This window comes from Pinus tabuliformis, chromosome J (genome assembly GCF_031772625.1).
Source record: "Pinus tabuliformis cultivar Carrire ecotype Pingquan chromosome J, CPIR1, whole genome shotgun sequence".
Taxonomy (NCBI): domain Eukaryota; kingdom Viridiplantae; phylum Streptophyta; class Pinopsida; order Pinales; family Pinaceae; genus Pinus; species Pinus tabuliformis.
In genome coordinates this window covers 1,076,410,533-1,076,429,103 of record NC_142295.1, presented here as the reverse complement: position 1 = coordinate 1,076,429,103, position 18,571 = coordinate 1,076,410,533, and the positions used below count along the sequence as shown (strand labels likewise).

At 42.6% G+C, this 18,571-nt stretch overlaps 1 protein-coding gene across 1 annotated transcript in view; it reads left to right on the top strand.

The window, feature by feature from the left end:
• The window catches only part of LOC149230682 (D-lactate dehydrogenase [cytochrome], mitochondrial-like), a 223,632-nt gene that overhangs the window by 171,703 nt on the left and 33,358 nt on the right, over positions 1 to 18,571 (top strand). The window contains exons 10-11 of the mRNA XM_089381384.1: positions 16,951 to 17,047; positions 17,595 to 17,669. Of these exons, the coding sequence (XP_089237510.1) occupies positions 16,951 to 17,047; positions 17,595 to 17,669 (172 nt within the window). The remainder of the gene's footprint in view (positions 1 to 16,950; positions 17,048 to 17,594; positions 17,670 to 18,571) is intronic.

Below are 18,571 nucleotides of genomic sequence, written 5' to 3'. Positions count from 1 at the left end.
AACCCTAGACCTAATGCCTAGTGACCAAATTTTGCTTGAAGACTCACTGAAATGACAAAATTTGACCTTGACACTCTGAGACCACTTTGTAAGAGCATATTTGATCACTGTAGGAAGGCTGGAAAGACTGACACTAACATTGGCTCCAATGGGGATGGTAGCTCCTTGGAGGTGCCAAGAACCTCAGACCTCTGGGAGAGCAGACCAGTGCTTTTCAATCATTGGGCAATGGAGTCAATATTTACACATGTGACCTAAAACTTTGACACATTTATTGAATGGAAACTTGACTGAAAACTGACTAAAACTTAACTGAAGCTTGAGTCAAACTGATTCGATGGCAAACTGAAATAACTTGACAAAACTCACTCAACAGACCACACACAAATGACTCATGACTGACTTAAAACAAGACTTTACAAAGCTTTTTGGAGGGCAGCAGTCCACAAGATTTGACATCATGACGACAACCACCTGTGTTTCTTACAAGACAATATACATCAAACTATATCAAAATGCCAATGTAACCAATCAAGCAGATGCCTTCTTGATTGATTCTCCTGATTAGATCTCTTGGTCAACAATACAAACCTATCACTGGGCATCCAAAAACATAGCTGACCATGATCTCCTTCATCACTGAATACTGCAATAAACACTATCACTGCTGGCTGCAACAAACTTGCTAGAGGATCGTGAAAAACATAAAGATTTGCCACTGCCACCTCCTGCTGAAAGATCAAGGTGTCCTTTGTTTCAAATTCTGATCTGCCTTCCTCATGTGCTTCGGTGAAAGTATGCTCATGGGCTTCAAAAAACTCTGAACAAATGGATGAGCCGATCTCTTCTTTGAAAAGCATTTCAGCACATGAAACATATGAAGAATCTGAAAGGTAATCCTGTATGCTCTGATCTTCTATAGTTTGACAATATGGCAGTTCATCGTCATATGATATCACAACCAAATTATCAATTTCCTTATTACATTCTTCAATAGTATCAAGCACAACATTATCGTTTAGATTGTCTGCCACAAATTCACTCAAAGAAACTTTTTCACTTGCTTGAGCAAAGATCTCACCTTGCTGTTCATGAGCTGGCTGAATTACCTCTTCATGTAGGCTCTGTTCTGATGGCATAAGAACATCTGGATCAAAAACCTTGTCTATGATCTCAACAACAAAACTCTCCTTTTCAAGATTCAACACAAGGTATTCTTGGTCATCATGATCTGAAATGGCTGACTTGACTGCATCACATTCTGAAATTGAATCTTGACTACCCTGCACGCTGTCTTCTTCTGTGGGCAGATCTGAAATAGAACCCTCTCTTTCATCATTTTCAGCCATATGGCCATCTTCAACCTGCTGATCTTGATTCTGCTGCAAAATTTCTTGATCATCTTGATGGGTATCCACTAGGTTCTCTTCATGTTGCTGAAATGGATTCTCATACAGAGCCTCCATGATCTCTTCATCCATGAAATTATCATCTTCATAAAACTTCTCAAGGCTTTCAATAAAACTATAGGCATGCTTGCAACAGTCTTGAACTAAATTTAATGATGGATAAGAGTCCTTATATCTTTCAATGAACATAGCATGAAAATCCTTTAAACAGTAAATACAAGCAGGCGGCAAACTTTCATACCATGATTGAGCTGCACCTTCCAGAGTGGCCAAGAATATCTTCATCAAGCAATCTTTAGGAAAATCAACCTTCAACTTGCGAATATGCATGTGAAATCTAACTAGATGTAAAGCAGCATCCTTCTTACCATCATCATTAAATATAGGCAAATTCCTTGACCAATCTACCTTCGGAATTTTATTTGGAAAACCAGGGATGTGATCTCGGCTCAGGGGAGCGTATCTTTTTGCTATCCGATCCATCTTGAAAAGCTCAAAGCTACTGATCTCTCTGCAGTGAAGTCACCATGAAGTATTGATCTCTGAAGTTTTTAGTGAAGGAGTCGCCAGTGAATGATTTCAGCCTTTCAAGTGTCTGATCGTTGTCCACCATCAACAATCAGATCTGAACTTGATACATGTACTGGGGTAAATTGCAGATGAAGTGTTACATTCACTAGCTCACGGAGGTCGACTGAAGCAGCATTTATCTACTCACGCTGATGTAAAACAAGAGCGTTTTCGAAGGCTACCTGGTGTATCTTCAGACTCCGTCTAAGCTTATGAATTAAACACATCAATGAGCAAACAATCAATTTGTTCTCCCCAGTATGGTCGCCAGTATGTTAGCACTTGAGATTTCACCTCAGGCTGAGAAAGGCAAACCTCAAGGCAACATCAAACCATTCAGCCCCGTAGCTAGCCCTACGGGGCAGGAGAAGGCTCTCTCCGGTCAATCTCGGTAGATCTTCAAATGGATGAGATGACCAACAAGGTAACACTGATATTAGGCTAGTAAACTGATTAGGAAGGTTGATTTGGGGTTTTTGGAGTTTTTGGTGGCAAACTGAGGAACTGCAATTTAGGGTGTGGGGATTTGACACAGTTTCTGCAGGGGGTTCTTTGGGGCGAGGTAGGAGCCTGTATTGATGCCTTTAGCTGAGATGGATGATCAGGAATGAAAGAGGAGGAGCTAAAGAGAGCAAACAGTGACTTTGAATTCTCTTTAGACAGCAGAAAACATAGAAATTAAACAAATTTAAAAGCAGAGCATGGCAGGCATGAATTCTTACTTTAACACTTCATTTGTTTAATATGCAGAAGTAAAGAAAGGAGATGGATCACATAAACACACTTACAAATACATTAGGAAACACACCATCAACACATGAGTCCACAAGAATCCCAAAGATGACTGCAAAACCCTGGTCTTCCTTAGCCAAAAATTGCAGAGATACAAGTGAAATAATACAATGATAGCTTCTCCCTCAAGAGTCCAACCATGAAAATGAGCAAGAAAGTACATAATATAGATGATCTAACCTCTTTCCCTGCCTCCATGGGTCGAGCTCACTATCCTAGGAGCTGTTTGAACCACTTCTAAACTAAGCACTACAAAATAGGCAGTCAAAACAACTTGCCTCTATAAACTTGGAAACCAGTTCATACATTAAGTATTTACCCTTTACATGAGAGAATCTTCTAGAAGAGTTTAACAAGATTAAAGTATCCAAAAAGTGTCACAATTACATCCAAGAGAATCACCATCCACCTCAAAAAGTCAAACTGGAGCCAAACTGTGTTTTCTGGGCTGAACTGGTCAAATCTGGCAAAATTTCCTCAACGGGTCGCGCACATTTTCTCAACGGGTCGCGCACATTGGCAGCTCTGTTTGGAGGCCTTCCCGGTGTCAGAATTGGGTGCAGGATAGCTCGTTGGAAAGGTCTACGAGTCTACTTTCCAACCCAACTGGAATTTTTGAATTTGGAGGTCATTTGCCCAGTCAAAACTCAATTCTCCCAAGACTGCTTTCTGCAACTCAAAAAGGGGGCAGAAAGTCAAATTTTGCATGTATTTTGACCTTCTGGAGGCCCAAAACCCCATAAAAACTCAAGTCAATGCATGGGCATATGTAACTTTGCATGACAAATCAGGAAATGTTGAGTTTTCGCCAAACGGAGTTGCCCTGATGAAGGGTCGCGCGCGGGGTGAGACCCGTTGAGGAGGCAAAACCTGTAAATTTCCAAAAATCATCAAAATTACCCAAAATTTTCAGAATTTTTTGGGATTTGAGCTGTGGCTAGGCTAGTGGGTGCCATGATCCTTGAGTGAAGCTTCAACCAAGATACGGAGGGGATTTGGTCTTCTTCTCCGCTTTAGTGCCTCGGTCAACCTTCTTTGAAAAATTTTCATTTTAGCCTTGCAGACATGCATCCTTGCCCAATAGTGATTTTTCATGTTTCTTAGCAGCTTCTTCTCTTGGTTGGCCTTAGCCAACAGCCTCTCCAAGTGGGCATTCTCCTGGATGAGCATGGACTCTCGTTCCGCAAGCAATAGGTCACCGGCCTCCTTCTTTTCAAGATTCGGTCTCCTCGAATCCTCCATAGCTCATCAAGGACTTTCTCATATCTCCCCAACATTTGGAATCCCTGTAGCCTGTGCAATCACCTCGGGTGTCAAAGTGAAATCCACCCCGGCAAGGTTGACATGTCCTTCATGCAAGTGCAAGACAAAGAGGCGGGCATTTGCACAATTCAACTTTTGCACACAAGCATGAGAGCCATCAATCATGACAAACCACCAACTGAAGTGTAGAAGGCCTACCTCAAACAAATTTGATGATTTGGAGGAAGATTGAGCAAGTTTGTGGTCACTTGGCAGCTCACTGGCAAGTTTTTGTGGAGAAATCCCCAACGGGTCGCGCCCCTCCCAACGGGTCGCGCACGTTGATTTTTTGCACTGCAGGAGGGCTCTCAACGGGTCGCGCACCACCCAACGGGTCGCGCTTTTGCAGGAGGCTTTTGGAGGCCTTCCCGGTGTCAGAATCGGGCGCAGGATAGCTCGTTGGAAAGGTCTTTGAGTCTACTTTCCAACCCAAGTGGAATTTTTCAATTTGGAGTTGATTTGACCTGTCAAAAATCAAATCTCCCAAGACTGGTCAAAAAGTGCCAAATGAGGCTGCCTGAAAGAAGAGTGTTGTTGCAGTCAACTTTTGAATGCCTTCCTCAACCCCAAATTGAGCTCATGATAGCTCATTGGAAAGCTCTTTGTGTCTAGTTATCATTTTACCCATCAAGCAAATCATTTGGCCAACCCAGCTAGGAGAAAACTTGATTTTCCCAAGGTCACTTCAGAGGTGTCTTTGATTCTCCTGAGGCAACGGAATTCTTGACATTTCTCTCAAACCATGACACCTGTGCAAAAAGTGAAGGAGGTTTTTCTTCCTTGGCATGTTGTGGACAATAACCTCTCTCAGTTTTCCAAAATTCATCTTTGATTTCTCAAAAACATCATTTGAGTGAAACTTGTCCCGATGTGTGAAACAAGGAATTTTGTCGAAATGGAGCGAAATGAAGGGGATAGGGGACTTCTAAATTCTTGGGGAAATTTTGGGGAGTAGGGAGGGATGTTAGGAAGTAGGGGAAAGTGGAATCTCAGAGATTGAGTGAGGGGAAGGGGTCCAAAAGGGCAAAACACAGGCCCAACCTAGAAAATTGCCAGGTTGTAGCTAGAAACTAGGGTTTGTGCAAAAATGAGGAATTTGGCGGATCTAAGGGATGGGAAGTGTTTGATAAGGTACTTTAAGGATAGGGAAAGGTGTATGAACGTCAGGAAACAAGTTTTGCCAGTGATTTGACCATCCAAGAGAAATTGCCTTCAAAACCCTAGGAGAGGGAAATGACCTTGCCTGGGCGCAACTGAAGCATGAACAAGGTGTAAAATGACTCATTAGACACTGACATGATAATGACAACCCTCTGAATGATGGTAGGCTCAGCTGAATGATGACATGGACTGACATTTGGGAAAACCCTAGACCTAATGCCTAGTGACCAAATTTTGCTTGAAGACTCGCTGAAATGACAAAATTTGACCTTGACACTCTGAGACCACTTTGTAAGAGCATATTTGATCACTGTAGGAAGGCTGGAAAGACTGACACTAACACCCCCTTCGCTATGCTAACTCTCGAGATCCTCCGGGGTGGAGACGTGTGCACTACACAAGAAACCTGTGTCGGAGAGGCTCCCCAAAAACCCCCCAAAAGTTACAATCTTAGGAGTAAAGGTGTAGTAACGGACTCTTCCTTGGAAGAAAAGAAGAAAACTTTGTTGCGTAGGATCTTGCCCCCGACTGATACCAGTCAAACCTCTGCCCCCTCGCCCAAAGGAACGGATAATTTACACCCGACAAATCACCTGCCTGCGTGAAAAGGAACCCCTCCACACCTAAGGATGCATACAAAGGGTTTATTACTAAGACTACCACGGCTACGCCACGCGTAACGCCAGAATCTTTGCCCGCCGAGTTAGATTACAATATTATCGAAGATTTAAAGAAGACGTGAGCTAACATCTCGTTATTCGAGTTGTGCAAATTGGCGACTCAGCGGGAGCTCATAGCCAAAGCCCTCACTTTCTCCCTTGACCCAGTTAAACCCATCGCTTCGAGCAAGGGAAATCCCGTAAGCCGATCCCCAGCCATAGTCGACCTCCAAGCTATAGTTAATGCCACCAACACCAACTCGAGAGGCTCAACCCCCCCATTCCTCTTAACCTTTGAGATGTTTAATTTCAACGTCCACAACTGCCTCGTCGACTCTGGTGCATCTACCAATGTTATGCCCTGGTTGGTATGCAAGAAACTGAATGTTCAACCAGAGAAAACCGATGCCAAAATTATCCAACTCGACAGATCTCAAGTCCCAGCCATTGGGGAATTAAATAATGTCATCATTCGGTTATCCTTTGATGCCCGAGTGCACCAATGCATTGACATAATCGTTGTAGACATCCCGGAAGCTTATGGTCTTCTTCTCAGCAGAGATTGGTCTTGCAAGTTGCAGGGCTACTTTGCCACCGATTGGTCTCACTTATGGTTGCCTTACAAAGGAAAAAATAACCAGATCCGGGTAAATAGTGAACCTTGTATGAAACATACTGTTTCCGACCTTGAAAGCTCTAACGAACCAATCAGTTACGCACAACAAGATCTACGAGTATGCCTCCTCGAATCTTCATTCGGGTGCTATCAACCTCAAACCTCAACCATCTCCTCGGATACCCAGATTGAAATCCCCATGCAAACCCCAAGCTGCGATGATGCAATTCTTTCTTTAAACTTGCATACGTCAGGTTTACCCTTTCCCAACATGGAGACATGGACGCTGTACTATGACGGTTCCAAAACCCACGATGGAGCAGGGGCCGGATGCGTCCTGCTAAATCCCAAAGGAGAAAGATTTTTGATCTCTTGTAGGTTAGAATTCCAATGTACCAACAATACTGCTGAATATGAGGCATTGGTGATCGGCCTAAAAAAGGCCATTGACTTAAAAGCAGACTGCCTGAAAGTCATTGGGGATTCGGAAATCATCACGAGACAGGTACGCAATAGCATCCATTGTTTGTCTCCACATCTAAAGAACTACCAACAAGAGGTATGGCGTCTCATGAATTCCTTTAAAGCTTTCAATATCATGTTTGTTCCTAGGTTTAACAACGCTGCTGCTGATACTCTAGCTAATGTCGTAGCTTGGTTCACACCCCTTAGAGATGGTTTTTCTATTGAAATTTATATAAACCAGATGTATCGGATAACGTAACTAATTGACGTGTGTTTAATGATGACCAACAGATTCTGGAATTCATGGCAAATGCTGAATTATTCAAAGATGCAGCTATTGACGAAGAGGAACATGAAAAAACATTACAAGATGAGGTGGATTCCCGGAAGGGAAATACCTTACCGAAAGGGGTGGTGTCATTGGAAAAACTGTTTGACCTTCATAATCGCTTCAGAGGTCCGCCAAATGCCAAGATGCATAGTTCCACCCTCTTACATGAGCAAATCAATCTCGGGACTGAGTGTGACCCCAAATATGTTAATCTGGGAATAGAATGCACCCCAGAGGAAAAACAAGCTTTCATCAGTTTGTTTCGAAAGTACCGAGATGTATTTGCTTGGACTTACGATGACCTGAAAGCGTATGATACTCGGATTATTCAGCATGTCATTCCTACCAGAGAGGGGGTCAAACCATTTCAGCAGAAACTGAGGAAGGTGCATCTCGCCTTAGAACCCCTCATACAAAAGGAGTTAAAGAAATTGTTGGACGCCCGCATTATTTTTAAGGTCAGACACTTGACATGGGTATCTAACCTGGTACCAGTAAGGAAAAAATCTGGAGAAATACGCCTCTGCGTCGATTTCCGGAACCTTAATCAGGCGTCGGACAAAGATAACTACCCTATTCCATCCATGGAGCAGATCCTTCAAACTGTCTCAGGTTCCGAGCTCTTCTCTCTACTGGATGGGTTCTCCGGTTACAATCAGGTCCTGGTCTCAGAACCTGACAGGATTAAGACCACATTTTGAACGAGGTGGGGAACATTCGCTTTTCGTCGCATGCCATTCGGGCTAATAAACGCTGGGGCAACTTTCCAAAGGGCTATGGATATCGCTTTTTGGGGGTTAATGGGGCAGAGTGTGGTGGTCTACTTGGATGATGTCACCGTTTTTTCAAAAAAAAGAAGTGATCATCTCCAACATTTGAAGCAGATTTTTGAAAGATGCCGAAAATATGGGATCTCTCTCAACCCCAAGAAGAGCATATTTGCAGTCTCGAAAGGCAATCTGCTGGGCCACATCATCACCAAGAAAGGGATCACAGTCGACCGTGACCGCGTGAAAGCCATAGCGCAAATCCCTCAGCCAAGCACCAAGAAAGGTATGCAATCTTTCCTCGGTAAAATTAATTTCCTACGCAAGTTTATTTCAGATTTTGCACAAATTGCCAAACCTCTGCAAAACATGATAAAAAAAGATACAGTTTTCAAATGGGACTGGGAAGAAAAGGAATCATTTGATCGGATTAAGGCAGCAATCGCGGAGGCACCTTCACTCTCAAGCCCCGATTTCGACAAAGATTTTATCTTATACACTTTCGCTTCAGATTCATCACTGGCCGCGGTCCTCACTCAAAAGGACTGCGACCATGACGAACGTCCTATATCTTTCATGAGTACAGGACTCCAAGGGGCAGAGCTGAATTACCTAGACATCGATAAGTAGGCTTATGCTGTCTACAAAGCAGTGAAACACTTCAGGCCTTACATCCTAAAAAATCACGTCACCGTAATGGTCCCCCATCCCGCTGTTAGATCCCTCTTCGTACAACAAGAGTTGGGGGAGAGAAGAGCCAACTGGATGACATCCCTCCAGGAATACGACTTAGAATTTAAGCCCTCGCACACTGTAAAAGGGCATGGTCTTTGTAAGCTGGCCGCCAAAGCCACGGATCTGCAGGGCATGGAAGTTGACCGATTGGCCCAAGAAATAGAAGGATGGGAGCATGAAATCGAAATGTACCACAACGAACTCATCGGCTCACATGACTCCCCATCATGGTATGCTGATTTAAAACAATACCTAACACATGATTCGTTGCCCGAAGCAATGTCCGGTAAACAAAGAAGAGCCATCAGATTGAAAGCAGCCTCATATCAGATGGTCCAGGGGAACCTTTTTAGGAAGCATCACCTTGGTGTGTTGCTAAGATGTCTAGAATATGACGAAGCACAGTGGGTGCTCAAAGATCTACATGACGGATCGACAGGAGCTCATTACCCGGGCGACACCATAGCGCACAAGGTTATGCAGGTAGGTTTCTACTAGCCCACTCTATTCAAAGATGCTCATGACTATGTACGAAAGTGTTCGATTTGCCAAAAGCATGCTGGCAGGCAGGCAAGGTCATCGGCCCCCTTGCAACCCATAGCAGTTGAGGAACCTTTTCAACAATGGGGTCTGGACATCATAGGCGAGATCATTCCTCACTCGTCAAAGCAGCATAGGTACATACTCAAGGCCACCGACTACTTCACTCGATGGGTAGAGGCAATCTCGCTTCGAAAGGTTAACGACGACGAGGTAATATCTTTTATTAAGCAGCACATCATCACCAGGTTCAGCGTTCCAACTTCCCTTGTTTTTGATAACGCTACTTACTTTTCGTCTTTGAAATTATATAATTTCGCTCTTGAAAATAGCATAGTTTTAAAACATTCCACTAATTACTACCCTCAAGGGAACGGCTTGGCTGAATCGACCAACAAGAACCCCATTCGTATCATCAAAAAAACCTTGCTTTCGCAGTAGAGGAATTGGCATAATGCCCTTAGTAACGATCTTTGGGCCGATCGGGTCACTCCCAAAACCTCAAATAAGCACATCGCCGTACTTCCTGGTCTATGGGAAAGAAGCCATCTTACCACCCAATCTGTACCTCCCTACCCTTAAGCTAGCCCAAGAGTCGCGAGGCACTCCTTGCCCATCTATACAAAGCCGGATCGATACCCTGGTGAAACTAGAGGAGGAAGGTTCAAAACTAAGGAGAAGTTTGCCATTCACCAAGCCCAGATCAAAAGATGGTTTGATGGGAAATCCGTAGGGCCCCACAAGTTTGAGGTAGGGACCTAGTGCTCAAATGGGACCGAGCTCATGAAGACAAAGGCAAACACGCAAAATTTCAAGCCTTGTAGTTGGGCCCATTCTAGATTGTAGAAAAAATTGGTCATCACACTTTCAAATTACAAACCCTGGGAGGACGGGTGGAACCCCTTCCAGTGAACGGCCATGACCTTAAACATTACTTCACCTAGCAACCCCAGAGTTGCTAGGTCCCACCTTGTACTATAGTCTACCATTGCTTTCATAGATAGTTGTCATTTACTGCCATTTAGTTTCAATCTCTAGTTTAACAGTTGTTTGTTGTTTTCTGGAATAAAGTAGAGATGGCAAGTCAATGTTTAAGCAGCCCTACACTTTAGGTCCCTCGGACGCTCTCCGGATCTGTTAACAGACCAAAGTTTAAGTACGACAAGAGTATAGTACGAAAGATAGGTCCTCATTCTCACCCACGTCGGTCTATCCATGCTGCTCGTATGATCAAAATTTTTGAAGTCGTTCTAGCTCACCTACAGTCTTAGGGACAAAAGGGGAGCCGAAGGAACCAGCAATGAGTATGCACATATCTTGGGAAAACAATAAGGACTCTGTAAGCCAGAAACAACCTCTTTGCAAGTCAAATAAGTCGGGATCCCTCATCCGCCTAGGTTTTAAGCCTACATTAAAATAAGTGCAATATACGCACAGGCAAAATAAGTGCTCATGAGCACCTACACCTTTCATAATAAGGGCTAAAGGACTGAGAAAGGCTTCCTGCGCAAAGAGGTGAAGCAACGACTCCGCCAGGGTACTGTTCAGGCTCGCTGGCAGCGGAGCAACGTTCGCGATTTCTAGGTAGTGACTCCGCCGGGGTACTGTTTAGGCTCGCTGGCAGTGGAGCAACACCAGAGTACCATGACCACTATACCGGGAATACTCTAAAACTCATGCTGTAACTTCGGTTCTCCCTTTCAGGCCCTAGGTAGTAGAAGGTAGTGCCCCCTTTTCTTTTGTATGTGTAAAGATCATGTTGAGACAAGCAGGATAACTCACCAAGTTTGAAAGGAGAACCTGGAATATCATACCTGGGACCCGCAGTCCAATCAAGAAATATCTATTTCAAGTCCCCTTAAGCGAGGTTCGTAAACGTCAGAGATCCTGGGATCTTCCAGGGAATCGCCAATTGTTGTAGCTGTTGCGAAAACACCTCCAAAAATCCTAGTAAACATAGAATTTTTGGACCCCCTACATCAAGCCTAAGCTTCGGCCTCGTTAGGCCCTTTCCGAAGTTTCATCAGTGTTAGTGAATCCGAGGGAATTTCACATTTTGGCTAAGTGAAACCAAGTCGCAACTCCATGAGAGAAAACTGGGTCGCATAATCGCAACGCGACTATAGCATATACCCGCGACGAAGACAACCCTTGCGACCTCGGCAACCCACCAGTTACAAGGTCGCAAAGTCGCACTGTCGACCGCCTATATTCCACGCGACCATGCGACTCTGCGACTCGCAAGGTCGCAAGATCGCATTTCTGATTCACATCTTCCAACGCGACTTAGTGACCATGTGACTCCATGACTCGCAATGTTGCAAGGTCGCAAGATCACATCTCCGATTCACATCTTCCAACGCGACTTCGCGACCATGCGACTTTGCGACCCCTGAGTCGCAAGCGACCCTTGAGTCGCAAGGTCGCACTTTACCTCCTTGCAACCTTTGCAACCTCCACACGTGCGATGATTTTATAAATAGGAGGGCACCCTAGTCGCATTTTACAGAGCTTTGTTGGTCGCACCAGAAGGCATAAATCCCTCCGACCGACTTCGCACGCGCGTCCGACTCCAGTAAGTAACGGTCACCCCTCCTGCAATGATTATTTTCTTCCAAATGGCATAAACTGCATCCCCTGACCTCCGGCTTACCTCCTGCCCGGTTGTGCCCCATAAATCACCCTGGCCTTCCCCTACTCTTTCACTCTTCCTTACACCTGTTCCTCCTGGTTAGATCAAGAAACCGAAGTCTTACCTTTTTGAAAGTGACCCAGGTCCCCCCTAAGTCGTCCAGAGGCCTCCTCTGGGACAATCTGAACCTTAGTCGCATGCCCCGCGGCCGCGATATCCTTCCCGTCGCGACTCCGCGACCTCACGACTCCCCGTTTCCCACGACCTCCTATCTTTGCGACCTCGCGACTTCCCTTTCCCGCGACTCCGTGACTTCGCGACCTCGTGACTCCCCGTTCCTCGCGACCTCCTACCTTTGCAACCTCGCGACTCCTCTCTCCCCGCGACCTCCTACCATTATGACCCATAGTTTGCCCCTTCGCATCTCGACCTCACGGTCGCACTCGACCTGTGGCCTCGGTCGCACTATCGCATCAGATACCTTGCGACTCCCTCATTCCCGCGACCTCCCTTTCACTGGCTAAGTTTTCTTTTTGTATTTTCAATTTATGGTTATGCCCTCTCTCTCATCGTGGGATTGCATTTTTGACATGCCAGGTGACGTCGAGCTTGAGTGCATATCCATTTCCTCTTTTGAAGACGAGATGGGTCATCCAACTACTTGAACAGCTCAAGGTGCATCGGGAAGCGGGACATGGGAAACAGATCTAGACGAACAGTCGCCTATCTTCGCAGATACGGTGTGCAACATAAGTAAGACCACCAGTCTCTCCTGGTACGAGATCTACGAAGAATTTGCTAAGAGGGATATCCCGAAGACACAAGAGGACTTTCACGTATATATCAATGTCAAAAAGTCAAGGTTACATAAAGTGGCGGCTCATCCACCAATATTCTCGGGACAAACCAGCGACAGGTTTCATCAGGAGAAGGGTATAGTGGAGAACACCTTTCTTGCTAAGAGGGAGTGTTAGTTTTTGATGGATATGGTAGAATTGGACTGGTGTTCTAGTCTCAGATGATGCTAAGAGGCTAAGGAACACTAGATCTCCAACAACCAGGAAAGGTTTCGCGAGATAAGCTTGGGAAACACCTTAATTAAATTAATTTTCCATAATTCAATTATTTCCAAAGTCTAACTTAGGAAAAGTGGTAAATTAAGGTTAATTAATTAAGGATGTTCAAAATTGCTCTAGAGGCTTCTATTGATGAAGTCTAAATGATCTTAGCCATTGATGGAGATTAAATTGTGGCTGCTAAGAATCCAAAAAGAGATTATAAGAGCAAGACGAAGGGCTTGGGGATAACATCAGTGTGATCATTGAGTGCGAGGTAGATCGAGTTGCAAGAGAGCAAGGCAAATCGAGCTACCCATTTCGCATTTTTCAGTGAGGGTACAATTCGCCAGGGAAAGAGCATCAAAGAGAGGCAACAATAGAGATTTGGGAAGAGCAGGATTCTAGAGATATTCCCAGTGATTTTCCAGTGTCAGAGAGATAGGAGAAGGGAGGCCAAATTATCTGCAGAGAGGGCCACTATGGCTAGAAACCCCAATGCGAGTTGCCAGAGGCCGGATCTAGTTCCAAAAGGAAGAGCGAATCCATTCCAGAGTCAGAGGGACGCATGACGTTTCAATTAGAGGCAGTTTCGGGGTTGTGCGAAATTATTCTGAGCAATAGTGCAAATTCTTGGAGGGAGTGCAGAATCCAGACAAGGGTGCAAGTTGCCCAGAGAGAGGCCAGATTAGTTACAGATGAGACAAGATTGTCTCCAATATATTTTGCCAGTGTATTGCCGTAGGTTTGCCAGTTGGGCAACTAGTTGTAATAATTTTCCCAAATTGCTGCATAATAATAATAGAAATCTTATCTGTTGCACCAGTTTTCCCTTCAAGGTTTTTCCTGGGACTATTGTCCAAAAACAACTGTGTCAATTTTATGCGTGTGTGCGCATCTATTTCTCAATTCCTATTTTATTTCCACTACATATTTTATTTGTTGTAGAATTGCAGTGTGGTTTATACGCTATTTGCTGTAATAATAATTATAGAAGACAAATAAACTGTTAAGTTAGAAGAATAATACTTAGTTGCTGCAGTTCAAGGAATTTTCACAATTCCCTCTACAAGTGACATATGTCAAGGTCTAATGTGAAGACATGCAACAAGCAAGGCTCCAAGGCGAAGGGTTGAACGCTGTACCTCCACAATCCTCCAAAGCTCCAACACTCTTCCTATGCCACGTGCTCCTCTAGATCCACCCCACCTACATGATCACTCCCTCAAACTTATGTCAAGCACAAGCCTTCATGCAAGCAACTAGGTGTTCCCATGTCATTTAATGTTCAATGCTCTCCTCCAAGATGCCCATCACTCTACCTCTAAAGGAAGTCATCCTCCCAAACAAGTGACCAACCTCCATGTAGCCATCTTGAGGAAGTCACCAAGCTCCTTAGGTTTCCAACTCTCTAAGGAAGGAAGCCACACAAGCTCCAAGATGAGGTCTAACTATCAATGATCAAGTTAATTCCAAAGTATATGTCTATCAGGGAAAAACCAAGGGTCATCCATACACCATGGACTCCACAACACATGAAACATCGCCAAGCATGTTATAAATGCTTTCAGAGCAACCCCAAAAGCTAGCATTATAATTGCATTTGTCAAGGTTTGGCACCCTCTGAGCATGGAACATCCATTTGGCAGCAAGGATGCTCCCTAGGGTGGCCCGTTGATCAATCCTTGCCCCGCTCATCGTTTCGCATGATATCTATGTCTTATGGGACCATTGGAAGACCCTTCTCTCCACCAAACTTCAATCATGGAAGCTAGCAATGCAATAACACCTGTCAATGTTTGGTACCCTTTGATCAATGGAACACCCATTTTGCAGCAAGGATGCTCCCTAGGGTGGCCCTGCCAATCAATCCTTGCTCTGCTCATCCTTTGGCATGGTATTTATGTCTTATGGGACCATTGGATGACCCCTGTCTCCACCAGACTTCAACCATGGATAAGATCTCAAAATCTGGTCTCTCCAAATGAACCTAGATAACCGGATTCGTCCTATAGGCCCCACGAATCCCGAATCCATCGTGTCCGACACGATTCTCTCGAGATTTGTGTCCAAAAACCATGACACGTCGTGTCCTATTTTGACACGTCGAATCCGACTACGTGTCACGATTTTGGCAGTATGTCCTGTTTTCCAGGACTCGTTAGGTGGCAAAAGTGACCTGCACGGGTATGAAAAGGCCGCATTTGGTCATTACAGCCACACATATTTTCATTTGGCAAGCGTTTTGGCAGCTTAATGATCAAGTCTAGGCCCTAGTATTGATATGCTATTCATGGTAATGTTAAATTCTTAAAGTAATATCACTTTTACTTAAATTTTTAACATTACCATGAAATGACTCAGGATGTTTGAGAGTGGTTCCGGCCTCATTGGATTTCATATGGAGAAAGTAGAATTTTAGATTTCATTCAAAATCCAGCAGACTTATCAGTTTTTCAGGATTTTAGGATTGGGGGATTGCAATGTTTCCATTGAATTTTGTCATGTATTAGGGTATGGAACTCGTATTTAATCAAGAGCACCAATCCCTCTATGTACCTTGATGTTAGTGACATTGGTTGTCGAACTCCTGTATCATGACCCTCCTAAAAATGTACGCATCACTCAAACAAAATCTTGACTTGACATGTTATGCTTGTTCTATCTTATGTTAATGCTTAAAGGGTGATATTAATGACAAAGATCCCTATACAGATATAGAGGTAATGACAAAGATACCTCTAGATATTAATGCTTAGAGGGTGATATTAATGACAAAGAACCTGTTTTTCCAACAAGACTAAAAAATTAGACATTTCTCGTGGTGGCAAGAGGGCCAAGCATAAGAAATAGATAATAGATTGACATGTATTTGAATTTTGTACGTACTATGCATGCTAATAGCTATAGATGAAGATCTATATTTGAAATCAATAAACTTGTATCATTAATTAAAATTTGTGTAAGAAATATCTAATTTTTAATATATATATATATTTTAAATATATATATATATATATTTTTAATAAAATAATATATAACGAATCCTACGTTTCCTGTTCCGGGGGGTCAACGTGTCCAAATCCGACACCACGAATCCTGAATCCTACGAATCTCGAATCCCCATGTCAGGTGACTTAGAAATGAACGTATATATAAAAGTAATACATACATACATACATACATATGGTAATTTTTTGGTGATTGGGTACTTCCCGGGGAAGAAAGTCAGCCTCCCTCTCAGCCCGAAGGCAAAAGAGAGGTTGCTGGTACTAGGCCAGCTCTCGGTATAGACTCACTTAAGAGCGCAACAAAGTTACTGTATTCCAGAGCGTCAACATGTCAACTTATGAGACTTGAACATGGATGGGAAGGATAACAACTATTCTGCCCAACCAACCAAGCTTAACTCAATATATATATATATATATATATATATATATATATTGAGATTAAATAAATAATATATAAACACAAAGATCTATTATTTTGAACATTTATAAAATAGAAATGCATAAACACACATTGAGAAGGTTTTTGACTTGTCTAGACACATCTTTATGCATTCTTTTTTGAAAACTTTTGAACATTTTTTGGTGTGGGAGTCATGACATGCAGGGTCTGAGTGTCGGACACGTTTGTCCCATGCATGTCTGATGCTTGTATGGCATGTCTCCAACACGTTAACTTGTTGGGCATGGAGACACACGACACACAGTCCTGGAAGGACATGTCACGTGATTTTGTGACTTGGTGAGAAAGCATGAGCTACTCAGATTTCCTTGAAATTTCCGTTTTACCTTGTTTCTCTAGTGCACTCTTAAAATAGTTATATCATGCACTATATCTTTGTTAGTTTTGTTTACTTTGTTCTTTTTTGGTCCTTTCTGATATTTCTTTTATTTGTTGCTGTCAGATATGATTTAACACGGCTACTCATTGGAAGTGAAGGGACGCTAGGTGTAATAACACAAGTAACATTGCGTCTACAGAAGATTCCAGAATCAACTGTGGTACACTTCCTTTATTAGTTTGTTGTCTTAAAAGAACAAGATAAGATTTCCCTTAGTGGTCTTTCACGGTATCAGAATCTGTAATGAAGAACCTCTTTTAGGTGACAAAACTTTACAACATTGGTGCATGTCAAGTGCTGTGGATGGGATCTTAGTTCTGGGTTATTTTGAGAAGTTTCATTACCAATATTGTAAATATAAGGGGTCAATCACTTTCTAAATGGACTTGTACACTGTCACAACCATTTCTGTACCTATTCACATAATTGTGGAATTCGGGCAAGGAGCTAGTGGGGATATTCGGATATCAAGTTTTCAATTTTTTATAGACATTTACATGTTAATAATAGGCAAAATAAGTATTGCTGTAAATGATCCGAAATCTTGCTATAAACTAGCACTTTCAATTTGTATTGCTACTAAAACAATTTTTCTGGTCGCAGAATTGTGCTTGCTAAGATTATCATGCCACTTGATGCCCTCTTTCATTGATTATCTGAAAAGAGGACAATATAATTAAACTGAAAAGGCCAATCCTTCTTTTCAGGTTGCAATGTGCAATTTTCCTACTATAAAAGATGCAGCTGATGTGGCTATTGCTACCATGCATTCAGGTATTCAGGTAATGTGGACACCATGTATCAAATAAAATGGCAATGGAAGAGAATTTCTCCATGTCTGTTTATTGTTCAATGAGCTAGTTGTGAGTCACTTTCATGTCTATAATGATGTGTATCCATATGCGACCTGTATTTTAACATATTTGGGGTGATGAACTATTTCAGAATATAGTCTTAATAGGTAACACCATTTAAGAATGCTTGACACAATAAAACATACTATATTTTTGTACAGTATTACAAAATTAAATCCCTTACATATCTTGGTACTTCTGTTGGTTTTATGCTTATAGTTTGTCTGAGGATTATATTTTCGTATTTTATTTAGCAGGAACTCATAGTTGTTATTATGTATAGTAATTTTTTTTGTCATAAACTATCGTAGATTACCATAAGTTTAGGAGAAATAAAGAAATATGACAAATAGAGGTTACAATTTTAGCTTTTGTGGAAAAGATTCAAGATTTCCAAATTGCTGACTTGCTTTCTTGTATGTTCAATTACACTAAAGTGAAAACCAGTCAGTTGTTTTATCATCCCATTAGTGTTTATACCCGTAAGTGTTGTTTGAATTAAAACGTATTCTAGGATCTAAATTCATCTATGAATGCTGCTATTATTTATTTCAAATATTCCTATCATGTACTTATGCGCTAAGATGTACCTTGTGGAAAGAGCATCGAGAAAGAATAAAGTAAATTTAACTTTATCAAATGTATATTTATCACACTATTTTCCTTGTGTCAAAAGAATTCTGTATTTTCTGACATCTGTCATTTCTAAAATACACGGGGATCTAATTTCTCCATTTTCGGCCCTAATTTTCTCTCCTTAGGTGAGTTTGTCCTAGTAAACCCTAATTTTTCTAAGCTTCAAATTGAGGGTCTTTTGAAGGTTTCTTATA